The sequence below is a fragment of the Merops nubicus genome, unplaced genomic scaffold (assembly GCF_000691845.1).
Source record: "Merops nubicus isolate BGI_N331 unplaced genomic scaffold, ASM69184v1 scaffold21540, whole genome shotgun sequence".
In the NCBI taxonomy this organism is placed as follows: domain Eukaryota; kingdom Metazoa; phylum Chordata; class Aves; order Coraciiformes; family Meropidae; genus Merops; species Merops nubicus.
This window is the reverse complement of record NW_008581122.1, coordinates 1-18,890: the sequence shown is the minus strand read 5'-3', so window position 1 is coordinate 18,890 and position 18,890 is coordinate 1. Positions and strand designations below refer to the sequence as shown.

Here is an 18,890-nt window from a genome sequence, read left to right as displayed (position 1 = left end):
GGTGGAGCGAAGGTGAAGGCGTAAGTAGCGCCGCGGGGTGTCTCGCTTTACATTGGTAGCACTTGTGCCGTTACCGGCTAACACCTGCTGCGCCAGGCGCCGGGATGGCCCGAGGCACCGAGTTGTGCTGCTGCTAACGCGAGTTACGCGTAATACGCTGAATAACAAAGAACAAGAAAACTTAACATTTCCCTTTCTTCCCCAGGGACCGAGACAGACAAAGCGGATTTGTATCGGGGACAGTTTTTCAGTAACTTTATACTCGCTTGTGTATTTAGCAGCCTAAACTGAATAGTGAAATGTCCCCGAAGAAGAAGGTGAAGAGAAAACATTCTGGTAAAAACTTAAAGGTAGGTTTTGCTAGGTAGAGCTGAACTAAACCAGGCGGCGTTTGGTTGTGTTTTGGTGCCTGGGGGCATGGGTGCACAGGGGACAATGTGGGGCTGTGCTGTGCCGGTCTGGGGTGCGTGGGGCCTTCTTTTTTTTTTCTTTTAGGAACAGTAGCACGTTCTCAGGCAGAGCGGGCTGCTGGCTTTCAACTAGGCAAAAGTTTGAAACCAGTCTTATAAAACAAAAAAGATCAGCTCGTAGAGGAAATAGCTGATGCGCCTGTATTCAGTACCATAACAAAGCCTCTGGGGCACTGCTAAGTGCTGGTGAGATTAAAAGCTCAGGAAGTTGGCGGTTCCTGGTTCTATGCACGCAAACAAATGAGTGAGGAAATTCACTCCCATGCTTAAGGTGCAAATAACACATTTACAAATATTTCACAAAATAGCATAGTTCTCCTCTGCCCTTCTGCTTTGACAGAAGACTGTGTAATACTTGATTTATAATTTCCTCTTTATAAAAAAAAATATGCTGTAGCTTCTTAATGCTTTAAAGTGAAAATAATTAAATTGGATAAGGATAGAAATTTATGTAACATAGAGATGAAAGAAGCAACGCTTTCACTTCTGAAAAGAGGCCACAGATCATAGAAGCCACATATTAGACTGTTATATTTCTAACCTTATAAGCTCAGTTTTATAGAATTAGACAAAGTTTGCGCTGCAGTATCAAATAGCAGAATATACAAGTTTTATGCCTTCACTTCTCTTAGCAGGAAAAAAAAAAACAAACCACACCCTGAGGAAAAAAGCCACGCTTCAGACACTTTATTTCATAGCTCAGTAGTCAATATAGTCATGGTTAAATGTATTTCTGGTCAAACTTTCTTGAAATTCTTTGTCATATTTGATCTCTTATGCCCGTAAAGCTGGATGAACTAGCTATTAATTTCCTACCCATCCAGGAGCACAAAGCCAGCGCCCATCCTCCTCCGAAATTACTTCCACTTGAGGAACCAGATGTCTCAAGGATATTGAAGGTAGCACAAGGAGATCAGCATGAGGAGCTTGATGATTCATTTGGTTAGTATTAACCCGAATGTCATTTAATGTGTGATTTTCATGAACAAATCATATGGGCAAAACATTTCCATGTTTACCTAGGAAAAGATTTATACTCTTTGACAGGGAAAGTTATAGGCAGGAGAGACAGAGGGTTTTTTTGAGTGTGGTGTTATCTTCTGTAATTTAGAAAGTAGGTAGAATAATGCTGTAATATGTGCAAGTAAAAGTCAAGGGAAAAATACTGGCTATTCAAGTTTTATAGTCTGAACTATAGAATTTCACACAATACAGCATTACAATTGTGTAAGTATTTACACTGAAAAATAAAAGTTGGATAACTTAAATAATTCTCCGTTAAATTATGCTAATTATGAAGTGAAGTTTTTTTGCTATTTTAGTGAGTATTCATGGCAGCAAACTTAGGTATTCACAGGGATGTTGTTCTGGCACTTGTTACTTTTTAAATTAACATAAAAACATACCATTTTGGGTGAAGCATTAAAACCACTTCCATACTTTGTATGGGACTTGTGCAATGAGACCTCAGTATGCTGGAAGAGAATCAGCTTAGGCAGAAGAGGTGCCCCTGTGTGAAGTCCTTTCTTATTAAAAACATATATATATATCTTTTATATCTCAGTGTTAGTAAGAAAAATATTTGAAAAAATGTGTAATTGGTGGTTGTAGAGAAAATGCCAAGAGCTGTTTTTCAGCTGTCATAGTTACTACTCTAAGAAAATCAGGGAAAAATACATTTAAACTACTAGAAACAACATTGAAAAGGAACAATGTAGCAAAGGAGCAATATAGCAAGAGGGCTGTCCTAAGGGAAAGTCTGAAAAATAAAAAGCTCTTCTTCCTAACTTCTGTAGTATGTATGAAAACTAAAAATGATACCCACTAGAGCTAATGTCAGCTAACACTACATTTTGTGCTAATTTGCTTGAAAAAAATCTGCTATGAAAGGCATGCTAATCTTTTAAATTTTCAGAGTTCTGATCTATTTTGGTAGCTACTTTCAAGAGTTCCACTTTTACAAACTTTCTGTAACAGCTGTAACTGCCTTCTTATAGCATCCAATAAATCAGCTAAAAATCCCCACTAAAAAAAAAAAAGGTAAAATTTGGAAAGTAGTTGTTTAAATGTATAGAAGATTGGTGTATGCCATAGCAAAGGCAGACTTTAAGTAACCTACAAAATGATTGTGCTGCATGTATGTGCTGAGCTTATCTGGACCTTGGTTTTGGTTTGTAAAGAAATAGCAGGTGCATGGGTATAGAAACCATGAAGCTTTTCATTATATATATATATTTTTTTTTCTTAATCTTCAAATAATACTTTTAAAAATACTTCCTTTGTACCAGTGAGCAAACCACAAATGTTCCCACTAAATGCTTGGTGGCAGGTGGCACTGGCATGCCTGTGCTCTTTGCCCAAACAGATGGGAACAATTTCCATACATTTCATACGTTTTCATTATTTTCTGCCCTTTATAGATCACCCTTTGCACAGCACTGCTGTGGATGCTTATGGAGAGGAGCATTCTGAACATGAGTCACTTGGTCATGTTTCAACACTGCAAAGGAGAAATACAGAAATAAGGTCTTGCCAGCTTTACATTTAATCTTTGGAATTTTAGCTTAAGTGAGGAAAATGTTCTTTTTGTTAGTTTTCTCTAGTTGCCTATTTTCCTGGCTTGGCTAGGATAGGCTTAATTTTCACCAGTAGTTGGAAGGGAGCCACAGCTGGGATGGACAAGGATTTTGTGTTGCATTAAATTCTTCTCGTGTCAGCCCATGGGGTTTTGTATTTTTCTCCCTTTTCTTCTTCCTGTTTGGGGGGGTAGAAGGGGATGAGTGAATGGCCACGTGGTGCCCAGCTGCTGCCTCGGTCTAAACCACAACAGTCTTTTCTGGTTCACAACATCAGGCATAAAGGGTTGAGATAATGACAAAATCTGACTGAAGCGTGTTAAAACAATGTTATTAGACACAGGATTATTTTTGTATTAGTTAGTTGCATATCAACAATGTTAGCCCTTTTTTTGCGTGGTGGTGTTGTGTGCATCCTTGTGTCCTGTATATAATTCCTGTGACGCTGTTTGTTGTCTCTGGGAAATGGGTCAGGAGCCTCGTGTTGCTTTACTGCTGGGCACTGTTGACTTAGGAGATGATGGTGTCACTGGTTTTGAGGTTAAACTGGTACATGTATGTGGCCTTGTTGTTTTTCAGTTGGGACTGCTTTTGGTCAGGGACCTGAGTGCACCTGGCGAGTGATGCAGGAGGATGGAGGAGTCCTATGTCTGCCACAAGGGGACTTTATTTTGGAGGGGAACAGCCAGTGAATTAAACTGTGTTGTTAATTGTTAAATAACTGCCTGGCATGACGTAGATGGTATTGAATAAGGGGTGGATAATGTACTGGTTTGGCTAGGAGAGGCCTAATTTTCACCAAAAGCTGGGAGGGAGCTACAGCTGTTCCCAAGCAGTACATTGATTTAAGTGCTTACTGTATTTTTTTGATTTGAAAGGATTTTAAAATACCTCTCTGAGGTATTAATTAGTTCTCTGGACACTGGTGTCTGAAGTTAAAAGGTGGAAAATTTGAAAATCAGGTAAAACCAGTCAAATTGTATGTAACAAAGTAGATTTTTCAAGTCTTTTAATACAAATTTTAGTCTATTTCTCATTTGTTAAATCAAATTTTGTTTAAATCTGAAATAGTTCTTATTTGAATGAAATAGCAAGACCTAATGTGTTTATGAGAGCATAGGGTTTTTCTTTTTTTTTTCTCAACCCCACCAAGAAAGGTTTCTCCATCCCTGCTAAAATATCCTCAGTAATAATTTTGTTTCTGATTCAGAGTTTCAGAGCTTCTGCTCAACAGAATGCAGCTATCCCAGTGGCCAGTTAGTAATGGATTTCTAAACTGTCGTGAAGGTTGCTGCTGAGGGATAAAGATTCTGTTCCCTTTATGTGCCACTTGCTACTTTTCTTGTAGTCTATTTAGGAAACACAAACTAAATGACATAGCATTACAAAATGTTCCCCAAAATGCAAGGTTTTGTTGTATATGTGGTTGAAGATCATTCTTTCTCAGTGTGTATGGGAATTACATGTGGGTATTTTTCTTTTCCTAGTGAAAAAACTCATGGCTCCAAAATGTCTCATGGTGATGTTCAGAAATCGAGCACAGCTGGTCCTGAAGATAAACCCCTTAAGGAGAACGTGGTACAGAAAAAGCTTCATGAGTATTATCAGTCAATTTAATTTTAACTTACTCTATGCCATGCCTGCATTAGAGGGGGAGGGAGAGGAAGACCTTGCATATGTTTCTTAATACTGACTGCCTCAGTACTCAACTGTATTCTAAATAATTAATCTTTAAAGTATTCCTGTGAGATGGCCAAATGAAATGCTTAAAGTGGCAGTCATCTTGTCAACAAGGAGTGTAACATCCAGGTGTTCCTGGACCTTGTAGCACGTTCTCTTGCTCATTTGGCAGTGTGTTCTGTTCTTCTTTCAAGTGTCTTCCTGGAGTATATATTCTTATAGAACGCCATACTAAGTGGAATATAAATCCTTTGTACTTGTTCAGTGTTGAGGTAAAACATATGAGAATTGGACTTCTATCAGTTAAAATTAATTTTGGATATCTATTAGAATTAAACCAAGCCCACTCAGTTTTGAATGAGTGTTTTTTCTCCCTTAGACCGCAGTTAGTGTCAAATGCTTCTGGGCCACGCAGCTTCCAGCTGCACAGAAGAGGCTCACTACCTGCAGACCTGAGAACGTAGGCCTGGGATAAAAGAAGCCATGCAATTGTTTGCATAAAGGTTTTTTATGTATTGAAATATATTTGAATTATTAAAAATTGTGCTGCTAAATTAAGTCCAGACCGTTAATCTTTTACCAGTAAACTGCATGTGTGCAGCACTCCTGTAGAAGAGCTGTTGGTGTCACAGACAGAAAGAACTGGGTTCTGCCTAATTGCTATCCCTCAGAATTTTAAATTAGTAGACCTTGGCTCTTTTTTGGAAGTTTATCTGCTCTTTACATTACAGAAAGCTCAGAATACTACTCGGTCCCAGGTGAAAAGAAGGCGACCTTCAGAGGAGAACACATCAGATCCTTCTGGTAAAGTAGCTTTTTCAGTGGGAGATGAATGCTTTCACAGAACTTAGTGGTGTGAATTTCTGATCTGTAGCAACATACTGCTTATAGAAATGGGAGTTTAGCTTCAGTTTTGGTAGAGACACTCATTAGCAAAGGTTAAATTGAGGGGCTGGTGTGCCATGCAGCTCTGATCTCTGATTTGCATCCTTGGACTCGCCTCACACATCTGAGAGCCTGTGAAGAAACACAGTCTTAACATTTTGTGGAAACAGTTAAAAACACTATTGCAAAGTTTAAAGGAACGTTTTTGTATATAGATTCTTTTAAAGCAGATAGGGGATTAATACAGGTTGTACACAAATAGTAACAGCTCATGATTCTTTGAGTAATGCAGGTTGCCCAAACTCAGGCTAGTAGCTTTTACAGCAGAAACAGCTGCATCTACAGTACACTGTGTAGTTTATCAATTAAATTACTAATGTGCTTGTGGGCTTGCTTGAAATGATGAAGAATAAGAAACAAGCTGTATATGATTGCTCACCTGAATTCTGAAGTGTTCCCAGATAAATCTATTGCAGTTGCTCAGTCAAAGACAGATTGAATAATTCATATATAACTCTTCTCAAGTTTCATACTAAAATATGCATAACTTTTAGATGGTTATTTAATGGTGGGCACAATAACTTTTCTATTTTAGAACATGCAGCTGAATTGTGCAATGCTTATCTTTATTCTGTTGTTTCAGTGGATAGCCCATATTCTGTACAGGTTTGGTGTCCGAAAGAGCTGAAGAGATCTCCTAGAGATATCACAGAACTGGATGTTGTTTTGACTGAATTTGAGAAGATAGCAGCAAATTACAGGTAAATATTCTGCTTTCCTGTGGCTGAATACTCAGTTTTAAAAAACAATTGCCTGCTTTTTTTGCATATGGCTGCAGTAATACCCAGTGTTGCATGGTTACATTCTGATGTTGTTTTAATTATTATGTTTCTGTGGGTACAAGTGTTTTTTCATATATGATCTTGAAGTGTTTTCCAGGGACTTGATATTTTTCTGAGCGTAGGAACAACACATCTCAGCTGCTGTTTTTCAAGGTAGAAATGAAGCTAAGGCTAGTACATGAAAAGTTCTGCAGTTGCCTCTGCTAATAGCTGCTTAATACTGGGTTTTCTACATTACTCAGAGGAATGGTTCTGGATGAGATTTCTCCTGTAGTAAACTGAATGGGTTGTGTTTTGTCCCTCTGACTTCTCCAGACAGAGCACAGAATCAAACGTTTGCAGGAAAGCTGTCGATGGCTTCTGCTCTGCTTTCAAGGTCCAAATCACCGATCTTGTAAGTACACCGTAAATAAAATCATTTCTGTGGGAGTGGTTATAGAGCTGTCTATGACATCATAGTCAAAGTGCCTATGATTTTATAACGTCTCTTACACGTTTATTTTATGATACTTCAAATTTTCTAGTGTCTTGTCAGGTTAAATAATACGAAAACACAGTTTGCTGTGTGCAGGGAATGATTTGGTGTGTCTGCTGGCTTGCTTGAGAATTGCCTTTAGGCACAGCACTGCAGTCATGCAAGTCCATGGCAAAACTGTCAGCTTTGGAGAATAAGGAAGCATCTAATAATCCTGAAGTGTTTGTTCTATCTAAACCATCACGTAGTGAAAATGGATAAAAGCTGTATAATTAAAATGAGCTAACAGTTATGTCAAACACTGTTTTAAGAGCTCGTGCACTGGAGCTTTAAAAGGTTTGATTTAATCTTTATCCTGTGTCTCAGCGACTTTTGTGTAGAGGCCTGACTAAGGTCTCTAATGTAGTTCAGGCACATACCCTTTTTTAATTAACACTTTGAACCTAAACGTTAAGAGATTATTTATTAGCTTGGAAGAGTAAGACTACTTCCCACTAATTACGATGAGTAAACTAAACTTAGAACTTTGTAGGAGTTGTAGTAAGTATGATGGATAAGTACTAAAACTATAGTTCTAAGTGATTTATTAAAATGAGCAAGTTTTAAAATTATACATTTCCCATGAAGTTACAGAAAAATTTAGTTTTACACTAATTGATACAAGGAGTATTAGTTGCATTAACTGTTGCAAAATGTCTAGTTTTAGGCAATAGTCTTCCTTGGGCACGAGGACAAAGGAAAGAGTTGATACACGACTGAAACACTTGTAGTCTTCCTTAAAACCAGTGTTGGACTTTTTAAATAGCTTTTTATGTTATTCTGGTTATCCTTGCAACTGTATTTTTGGGAGGATAGAGATGAAATTGAGATCCCTAGTCAATCTGTAATTCTTCTTTTCCTTTATAGATAGCAGAAGTACAGGAATTAAGGACTATGAAGAAAAAAAATGCTAAGGTAAATACATCTGTATCACTAGATTGTACAGCATACAGAGGTGGGCGTGGAAATTTCGGGAAGTTGACTACAAAAAAATAAAACGACTCACAAAAAAGTGTACTATATTGTGGAATCAACTGCACAAATAGAGGGATAAGGAGCCACCAGGGATTCTCTGGAAAAGATCTGAGTAAATACGAACTCGGTTCACAGACTCCATACGTACACTGCTACACTCGTGTAAATGGAAGGAGGAGTGCACATTAGATTGTGTAGGTATCTATGCACGTGTATTACTCTGTTTTTTAATAAGCACTGATGAGTCAGTTAAACAGTGAGAGCTAACCTTGAAGAAACAGAGATGAATATAAAATCTAGGAGAGCAGCAAAGATGGTGACCTGTGAAGACAGACTTGGATTGCTTAGTTTAAAGGAGAGAAGTTTCAGGGAGCTGCAGTCCCTGAATAAATGTGCAGTAAGTCTTGTTCAGGGGAAGGCTGAAAATGCAACCGGGGCGTGTTGACTGGAGGAGGCACCTGGTGTCAGGGCAGAAAAACATGGCAGTGGTTTCATCAGGAGAGAGGTGGCAGGTTAGACGCTGTCTGCCACAGGTTTTCTGCCCAGATTAGCATCTTCTGGAAACTTTTTGATGACAAAATAGTTTTTAACAAGTAAAGTCAACAGAGAGGTTATTCTGTGTGGTAGCAATTAATATGCTAAAGTTTTGTTCATTTGAGGTGATCTAGTAAGCTGCTCTGCATGTAGTGTGAGAATTCTAGTACACACCCAAAATTCGCAGCCACTTGGAGTTATCCTTATACGTGTGTTTGAAATTAGATTTGTAGTAGCTAAATTTAAATTTACTATTAGTTTTGGCATTCTATTTTAAATTGAATGTTGTATTAAAGCTTAGTTATGCTTAGATCCTTAGTTATGGCAATCATACTGAACATACGTTTGTATTAGTTTGCCTTTTAAAAACAGAAACAAAAACCTGCAGTTGATCATATTTGAGTTCAAAATGTCACTAACTCCTTTTGTGTGCTTCTAAATCCAGTATTCCTTAAGAGAAATTTTGGATGGAGATGAGTGTTTAACATTTTAAAGAGCTTTAAAGTGTTTAAAATACAAACGTAAAATATGGCTTTTTATATGGTCACCTGTCTTGGAATCTTCTACATCCAGGATCAGAAGCATAAAACCTCAAAGAAAAAAAGGCAATGAAATTTGTTTGCCTTTGAAGTTACAGAAGCTGTTTCAAAGACTTTGTTCACTGTTCTGTTTCAGCTAATGAGAGACATCGAAAAGAAAAGGCAGCGACTGTTCCAACTCAGAGAGGAGCTAATTGGGTATGTTTTTAATGAGATGAACAGTGATAGTCTGAAGAGCTTATGAAGTCTGATATTTTGTAACTCAGAACTGAGAGCAACTTCTTTTTTTGTTCTTTCATTTTAGTTTGATGAAACTCTACTTCTGTATTAGGCTCTGTTTTTACAAAAACTCAGGATAACCTCTTCTTTCCATATTTCAGTTGCCTAGATAGTCATTCTTGCAAGTTCTCTTAGCTAGCTAGTCAGTGGGGATGGTATTTCAGACCATACGCTCATAGGAACAACCTCGATGTTACAAATGGAATTACACCCATGATGAAAAGGTAATACAGAGGGCTTGTGTGGTTTTTATAGTGGGAGAATGTTTGTCAGCTCTGCAATTTGGCAGGGATGCCTCTAAGTACATGGTTTGCTTCTCGTAGCCACACAGTTCCCCTGCTCTAACTCGACGTTAATCGTAAGTACCGTTGAGATGCACAACAGAGAAATGATGTTCTTTGGGAGAGCCATTAGACTTCCCCAAATCCAGCTGGTAACCAGTGATAAGCTTTATACTGAAGCTGTAAGTGAATGCTGTAGGGAGCTGTGCCCTTGGGCCCACAAAGGCAGATTAAAAGCCCTTCCTCTGTGGCCATGGGTGTCTTGTTTTCTTTGCAGTACTGTGGACAAACTTCACTTAAAGAACTAATTAAGAAATATGTTCATCATAGTTACACAATGAATATGCAGATACAGTCATCAAAGCCTTGATCTTTTTCAGAGCTGAACCACAAATGATACAACTACAAAGAGAATATGCTGAGGTGCAGGAAAGGAAATCTTCCTTAAAGCAAGCAACTGACTTAGTTACTGATTTAAGGGCACTACAGCAAGACTATTTGGATTATAAAGAAGACAACCCAAAAGCAGAAGTAGTAGTAAGTACACATTGCATCTGTTTCTGAGCTGTTCTGGATCAGCCTCCTCTCTCTCTTCTTTTTCCTGGACTGATGATGGGCACTTGAATTGTTTAACTTAATTAACAATATATTGCTATTTCATGTATCTTTGTGGAAGCAACTTGAGAATCATTGGTGGAACTGTGCTGCAGTATCTCATTTTTTTTGGTCTCATGTGTAATAGAAATCTAACCATTTTTAAAGACTCTCTAATGTTGGCTGTTATTTGCTTTTAAAAATCACATTGTGCTATTTCAGATAATGTAAAAATAATACAGAAACTTAGGTGATTTTTCAGAGTTAAAAATGTTGCCTTGTAATTTTATTTCCTTAACAACAGTATGGAACTTCCAGCCTCCCTGCTCTTCTGGTGGAGTCACGGAGAGTCCTAAGAGCGGAAAGACACTTTTGGAATATTAACATGAAACTGGAAGAGGCTCTAGCTGTACAAAGAGGGAAGTTATCAAAGAAATGTTAAGTGTTTTGCAATAAACTTTTTAACATTCGTTAGGAACAGTTATATTAGAATGGTCAATGCTTAAAGCTTGTTTAATCATTGTTGCTCTGTTTTGCTTCAGTGCTTAAAAATCAGAGACTTAATCGGAGCTTGTGTCTTATCAAATGGCCTATGTGAGAACTTACTCAGAACATCAATGAAATTAATGATGTAGCAATTCCAGTTAAAGTAGTAAAACGTTTCTGTGTATTAAATGTTGTTTTTTAATCTTGGGCTACTAAAATAATGTGATCCTGAAAGCAAGATACACTTGTAAAAGAACGCGTAGACTTCGGTTGAACTATTGATAGAGAAACCCTTTTATTAAATTTGTATTTGAAATAATTACATCCCATTCTTTTCTGGAAGTAAATAAATATTTCCCATGGATTATCAGTAAAGCTTGGATAGAAAAGTAATAAAATGGAAACCACACAGCAGAATTTGTTAAAAGTGCTAAGCAATCATCAAGAGTTTTCAGTCCAGTACTCTTTAGCCAGGCTTCACAGCTAGCAGGCTGTCTGCTAGCCAAGTCTGTGGTTAACTGTCGCCTTTATGGCAAGCGTCCTGTTTCCTTAAAACTTCCAAAAGAACTTCATCAGGAATTTCTTCCATGGCATAATTCAGACTGTCATCTGCAGCTTCTGCCAGTTCCACATCTTCAGTCGCTTCTAGGAAACGGGCATCATCGCTCGCATTGTCCCACTCGCTGTCTGACAACAGGAACTCCTGAGAGAAGCTTTTTTCTGGAGGTACTGAGCTGTCTGACAGGCCTGATGTGTTGGAGGTTGGCTTTGCTTTTTCTTCCATGCTCTTCCTTTCATCCATTACTGTGCACTCTTCATCCTTTTAGAAGCAAGAATACTACTTATTCCAGATGAAAATGTTCTTCATACCTTTAACTCTTCTGTTCTGAAAGTTTGAAACTCTTAAGAAGCTGGCCAACAAGACAGCTTTTCCAGCCCATTAATTCATAGCCACATTGACCTGCAAAGGCCTATTTTAATAGGAATAGAATTGTGTTGGTTTTCTAGCAAATTACAAGCAGTCTGTTGTACACGGCTCCTTAAAATAATACAAGGTTAAAACTAATTTTAGTGTTGTTTAAAGATACTGCCAGGATCTGAAAATGCACTTCCTGTGAAATAACACTAACAGCTATTGATGACCTGCTGAAGCAGAGCTTAATGTGCAGTTCTGCTGTATGGAATCTGAAAGTGTAAATGTGAACGCTGCAGAGATTTAAACTGACCTCTTGTTGCCTACTTGGTGGAAAAACTGTGATGTTCAGGGCTTAGGAGCTAGGTGAAGTATCAGGTCAGTTTAAATATTCTGCCCGTGTGGGTAAACATATAACAGCTTTAGGACACTACAGTGGAGTTCAGGGAACTTCAGGTTTGGGGGTCACTGACTTGAATCTGACTGACTGAAGTGTTCCAGGAGCACTTCTGTTTTAGCTGGCCCAGCACAAAATCAGGTGTGCACAGCAGTTTTGCCTTCTCCTTGTCTGTGTGCTGGCAGCTGCTGGTCGGGCCAGAACAGAAGCAGTCCTGGGGGAGGTTAGGTTGTTCCCATAACCTAGATTTATCTGTGCTGGCAGTTCTTGTGCTAGATATGCTGCTGGAGAACTTAAAAAATGAATGTGGAGCTACCACCCTAGCTCTGCTGCCCTGGGGAGCTCTTCTGTAACAGTGTAAGCACTGCATGGAGCTCAGCAGACGGTGTCAGTGGGGATTTTCCATGGCTTCCAGAGACAGCTTTACTCACACGGACCTGAGCGTATCGACAGGACACAAACATACCTCTTTGAAAACAGATGGGAGACATATCCTAGGTGGCAATGGAAAGCCTGCATTAAATACATGGCATTGATTAAAGTTAACATTCCAAAAAGTATTAAGTATAGTTGCTTTAAAATCACAGAATACGTACTTTGTGATTTGAAATTGCTTTCTCTGCAGACTGGATCGTGACACTTTTGATACCAGACTTCCTTCTTTAGATCTACCAGAATCCTAAGAATGAAATCATTTAGGTTTTGGTAACCATACATGAAGGAAGTGCATGCATACAGTAGGAAACTTTGGTGCTAAATGAACATGCTTTGTTTGTCCCCATCTATAGGTATTGCTTTCATACTCTGACATACTTATTACATACTCTGTACAGCTTGTCACTTTTTTTCAAAAACCTATTTTGAAATTTTTGGGTGAAAAGTGAAATTTAGTCCACTTTATTACATTAAGCTTGGGAAAAAAAAAAAAATCAGTAAAGTAAAAATAATATATGAGACCTAACTGCAAGATAAGATTTTGTTGCTGCTGCTGTTACAGATAATTTAATTATAAAAGCCAGGTAAAACCACTATTTCCTGTCAACTGAGGAGACAACCCAGCTTTTTTCAGCTGTGCTTTAGAAACACCAAGCTTCAGGCAACTTGCTTGAGAAAGCCCATGTTCATCTAGCACAGTAGCTGGGGGGGATTTTTATACCCTTGTTTCTCAAAAACACATTCCTTATCTTTCAATTATTTTAAAAGTTACATAGACTTAAAATTAATTTAAAATATTTGTACTAATGATATACTGAAATTCTAACATGATCTAAAAAACTTGACTTTTCAACAATTACTTTGCTAAAACTATGAGAAGTCTGAGCCCCTGTAGAGTCATTACCAAAACTCACCTTGACTGAGGTGGTGGCAGGAATTACCTTTGTCATTTTAATAACATAAGAATGTAATTTAAGATGCACTGTAGATGAATTTCAAAGTAGTCTCTTTTCTTTACCTTATTTCTGATTGTTCAGCTTCCTAGCTAAGAAGCATCCAAGCCTAGTATTGCTTCATAGCTTTAACATGCTGTGACTTGCATGTCAGCATCTTTAGACTCATTTTAAATAGTATGAAGATTACTTCATAGAAATATTAGAAATACAAGTTCAGTTATCACAAAGTAAATTTAAGGGCAGGGGGAAGTTTGTTGTTTTTTTTTTTTTAAAAAAAAAATTGCATCTCCACAAAGCAAGAGAGCAGAAATTTTGACGTTTGCTGATTCTATCCGTAGGAGTTTTTCAGCATTTTTATAGCATAACAGTTGAACAGGGAAATACATAAAGCTGTGTTAAAATGAATAGTCAATAGTTTAAGAACATACATTATGTTGTTACTTCTGTGAGCTCTCCCAATGTTTTCACACCAGCGGTAACCAGAAATATCATATACAAGTATTTCCTCCAGAGAGAAGTACTTCCATCGCCGTATCCCTTCGGGGAAAAAAATATTAATTAATTCTTTAAAAATACTACTGCAAACCACTAATTCTTAGGTAGTAAAGTGGTCCTTACCTCCTTGTACCCCATCTTTATTAACCAAAGAACGAACAAAACAATCAATTTCTGGATAGGGTGAATGCTGATAACCTTCCATGGAATCTGTTGCAAGAGAAGCCACACGCCCAATTACTGGTTTTGCCATGATGATGTGCAAGAGTGTTACAGTGATACATTATGTGGACAGAACCTGTACAAGAATCACACCAAATTCTTAAACGAAGCCAGGGCTGAATCCACTGTTGCTTCCCTGTGGACCTCTTAAGCTGGCTGCCCTCCGTGCCCACTGTGCCAGGGCCGGGCCGCAGCACGGCCGCTGTGGGGGGGGAGGTGGGTTGGGCCCTGCGGAGCCCCTTCAGCAGGGCTGTGCTCTGCCTCCTGCAGCCAGCCAGCTGAAGAGAAGCCCTCCTGGGCCCTGTTAGGGTCCAGGGCACAGCACAGCTCAGTTAAGAGTACTTTTTTCCCTATAGAGTAGAAAAGGCTTGAGGTACCTCTGTTGCTTCTGGTAGTTTTACTGCTTAGAAAAGCAGGTGTTTTTGTCTCCTCCTCTGAACAGCCAGATGACAGAACTTTTGTGTCATCCTTCACTCTGAAGAAAGAGAGAGGCTACCATGTAAAGTCTGTGATTCTTGCAGCATGTAACGCGTTGTAACTTGCCATAGTATGGCACAAAGCAATATAGTTCTGGGCCACCGGCTCTAGGTGGCCCTGCTAGCACAAAGGTCTTGGCCACGATGACCTCCAGAAGTCCTTGCTGACCTCACCAGGCAGTGATCCTGTGTGTTACCTTTTGCTATCCCTGTAGCACTTTTTCTCCCCATTTTGACGGTTTCCTCTGACTTGCACCAGCAGAGGGCAGGGTTTCCTCCTCCAGGAAAGCAAAATCCTGGCAAAAATCCCAGGACCCAGCCATTTAAAGACTGCTGGGCCACACTTCTAGAGCAGAATTTCTCTAGCTGTAATATTTATGTAATAAATTTATGCATCTATATCCTTTGAAATATTTCGATTATTTTTTCTCTCTCTACAATGAACTACTTTTCTCTGCCATATCACTAGCTGGAAGCCAGATGATCACAGAAGACTAAATACAGCAGAATTTCTCATCCATATTTATGACAGACCCAGCTATGGGACTACTGGCATCAGTTCAGGGTCATGAAACATTTCAGGATATAAAAACTGACATCATAAATACTTTTTTAATAAAAATATTATACATAATATCATACAGACATATCTACCATTTTAACCTCCTTTCTGCTGCAGTAGTAACTCGGATCATCTTAAGATACATTCAGTGCAGGGTAAGATCTATCAGAGGATCAGATTAGATATAATAAACATGATTATTGTATGTACCAGTATCCATCCCAAGGAGGTATCTGTGCCAAGTCCGGTATGCAAGTACACGTGTACAAAAATCCTTCTTTGTTGTTTTTTTTTTTTTAAGAAAATTTTTTTTATCATACTCTGGAAAATATTGAGACTCCTGAGACCATTGATAGTAGTTATTCATAAGTGCTGCAGGAGAAAAATCACTCAAATATATTTAAAAGTATTTTAAATTCTATTGGCTTTATACAATTACCTAATGTTGCAGATCAAGGAGGAAAGAAAATACGCTTCTTCCAAGGAAATGTTCTTTTCACAGTTAGGGACAAACTTATTATCCTCTGCTATCTTCAGAATCACATTTTTTCCTGCTTTTGATGATTTATACATCCGGAAATTTCTATTCTTTGTATAAACTCCTGTAGGAAAACAAGTGTTTCTTAACATAACAATACTGGCCAGGGTTTAAGATAGTTAGCACTTCTAAATTAAACCATTTTCCTTACACCCAGCTGTGGGTCTAAGCAATGGACAAGAACTGTTGCTGACTTTGGCTCACATCCTGTAGAAGGAATGCAACAAAGCGGGATCATGTGCACACAGACATTTTTATGTTCTAGAAGAATTAAGACAGACTCAACAGCTCTACATGGGCATTTTAATCCTTCTGACGTTATAATTGCTAAAAGTTCCCCTTCAGTATATGAAATTGGTGCTTCCACATGAAGTACAACTGACTGTAAAAAGCTGCACAATTATTTTAAGAAAGGACTTGATATTCATCAAAATTCCTAGTTTCTGTGGACCATACCCCACTCATCTGAAGCAGGTATCAGGAAAGTTTAACTCCCATCTCAGAAACAACCAACCAAACAAAAGAACATGTATTGTAAACATTGGCCTAATTTGTCTAAGAAGTTACTGGACAGGTGGGTGGTCTATTTGTGGGTTGCATTTAATTTTCATTAAGATAAAAACTTAAAGAACTTGTACAACAATAATGTCACATAACTTTCTATAACTGCAGCCTCATCACGTAATTCAGTATTCCAGATATTTTGATTTTAGCTTTCCAGTTTGAGGTAATGCATGCAAGAAATACTGAGGGTGGTTAGTTTGGGGGGAACTAACACCAACTTCTTAAGAAGTGACACAGTAAAGAGTTTCCATGCTTGAAGGAATTTTGCATAGTAGGTACAAAGAATGCCTTCTGAATCAGTAATGGAGAAGCCTACTATAAGGCAAACTTTGGGATTATGTTTGAACAAATCAGACATATTGAAGAGGCCAGCAATAAAAGTGATCCTGAATTCCACGAGAAGAATTTGAAGGAATGGGGATTCTTCAGAGAAGTCTGAGAGAAAACCAAGATAAAGTCCTCAAGTACCTAACACAACTGCTGTGTAAAGGTGTGCTAAACTACTTTCACTTCACTGATGGGGCAAAAAACACACAAAACAGATACGGGGATGAAGAAGGGTCCAAAGGTTTCAAACTTTAGTTTGACAGTGGGTGTTGTGCTCTTGAAGATTTTTAACAGTTTAATACCATGAATAAGCTAAGCCCAACTGGGCCCTGAAGTGCCCAACCCAAAATTTCTATTACTGTCATTAAAACCTAAGAACTGCCATTCCAAACAGGGGAAGAAGGCTCAGTTCATACTTACACAACAATACAGAAGGCCACGCCCATAAGACTTGTTCCATAATTAAGCAGCTTCTAATTCAACTGAAAGGACAAAACTGCAATATATGCTATCCTCTTTTCATCCAATTAGGAGCACTAAAGTCCTTAAGAACAAAAATTCTTTAAGAGTCTTGTGTGGCAAAAGCTTCTTCAAACTTTAGAATAAAATAATTAACTGTAGTAACACAAGTAGTTCCATGGACCAAGACTCTAAGGCTCCTTTAAGGGACAGCATTTCTGAGCACAGTTTCAGCACATGTTAGATTTGTTTAAATTGTGACTGTAGGGACAAGAGGAACACTGTTGTTCTTATTGTCTGTAATCAAAGATTAAGGAACATCTCATTTCTTAATCTTTGTTGCATCCCAAAGAGGATTAAAAGCACTTCTTATATTTACCTAGATCCACAAAAAGTTGCTTGTCACCTTCTTTATCATTTACTATTAGAAAGGAAAATTCTGAGTCTTCTCCCTGCTGTGGTGTTTCCATATCCTTTGTTTGGCGAGCGATGGCTGGCCAGCCTCTGGAAGCATCTTCAACAGCTGTGAGGTTTGTAAGAGAACCTTCTAATCCAGCTCCTTCTGCAGAACACTGGGAAACATGCCCTGCCCCTTCTGGAATCCCAGCAGCAGCTTTTCCCTCCAGTAAACTTATGGCGGGCTGCAAAATGGTTCTCACAAAGTTACCTTAAAAACAAATGAACAAACAAAACCCCAAAGCAGATAATGTCATCTGCGAGTCAAGAAAGAACAGTTCCTCTGCAAACATTTTTCAAAGCAGCCAAGATGGAAGTGGTTGGAGTTTGTGGTTTTGGTTTGGCTTTTTTTTCCTCCTCCTTCTGAACTTAAATAAAAATAATAATTTTTAAAATATTTTGATCAGCCCACTATACAAAATGGTTCTAGTTAGTAGCTAAGAAACCCATGCTTGGGCAGATTTTTTTGCTTTTAATTTTTACCTTTTTTTTTTTTTTCCTTAAACAGGAGTAAATAAACAGCTGTGTGTATATTAATTATATTATACAGCCACAATCTTCCCCTTTGCCATTTCACTACCGAGAACAAAGAGGGCTGAGAAGCAAGATGGCCTGGCAATTACCTCATTAGAAATAATGACAACATAACAAAACCAAAATGCATAGACTGATTTCCAAAACTAAATTCAAAGTCCCAGATAAAAATGCAAAATTGAAATAAATGTCTGTCTTTGGTATCTTTCAAAAGAATTTCTCCTACCCATCACAACACCTGTACCACTGCAGTTATTAAAGCCTCTTCTGTTCAAGCTGCTCCCATGCCTGGAGCACAAACAATCCTGACTTGGTGATTAATGAGAGGAAATACTGATGCTTCTGTGAACAGCAATTTTTCCACTAGAATGTCAGAAACCTACTGAACAAGTTCAGTTTGGGTCTTCATGCCAGCTTATCTGGAACATTTCTGGATATGAACTAGGCTGTTAATAGTAAGACTCAGTCAAATGCTTAATGACAGTGATATAAACAAAAGGCAATCAAGGTCCTTTGTAAAATGTACCTTAGTATTTCAAGTACTACTTAATGAAACTCTGCAATTCATTAATAAAGCATTCCTATAGCTCTGCTTTTACACATCTTATTTTTTTTAATCCAATCACAAGTAGTTTTTAATCATTTAGCTGAATATTTTTGCAGTAGTTAATGACAGCATGGGATGATACTAACAAGCTCAGATTTAGGATCCTGAAGGGCTTCTGGTTGTCCCTCTCGCTATTGCTTTTCTTAATTTCACTTTCCAAATGATTAAAAAATTTCACTTGCATCTTCATGGTGTGTTAGCTGATGTCCGAGTTTCACCAGGGCTTACTCGAACAACAAATTACTTTTAGAGAAGTATTTTGTAATGACTTCTTGTTTTGCCAATGACCAGGCC

At 38.2% G+C, this 18,890-nt stretch overlaps 2 protein-coding genes across 2 annotated transcripts; one reads left to right on the top strand and one right to left on the bottom strand.

Annotated features, from left to right (window-relative positions):
- Positions 1–278: 278 nt before the first annotated feature.
- Positions 279–10,611, top strand: CENPU (centromere protein U; the record flags this gene model as incomplete). The annotated part of the gene is made up of 11 exons (XM_008948789.1): positions 279–350; positions 1,259–1,412; positions 2,891–2,996; positions 4,534–4,624; positions 5,458–5,530; positions 6,255–6,372; positions 6,769–6,851; positions 7,839–7,882; positions 9,152–9,213; positions 9,956–10,112; positions 10,474–10,611. Coding segments are annotated over 11 exons (1,098 nt in total), but the record flags the coding sequence as incomplete, so codon positions are not given.
- Positions 10,612–11,169: 558 nt separating this feature from the next.
- LOC103781074 (DNA-directed primase/polymerase protein-like) lies at positions 11,170–17,666 on the bottom strand (the record flags this gene model as incomplete). The annotated part of the gene is made up of 8 exons (XM_008948779.1): positions 11,170–11,475; positions 12,432–12,478; positions 12,562–12,644; positions 13,785–13,893; positions 13,975–14,061; positions 14,451–14,548; positions 15,551–15,713; positions 17,379–17,666. Coding segments are annotated over 8 exons (1,181 nt in total), but the record flags the coding sequence as incomplete, so codon positions are not given.
- Between the last annotated feature and the right edge of the window lie 1,224 nt (positions 17,667–18,890).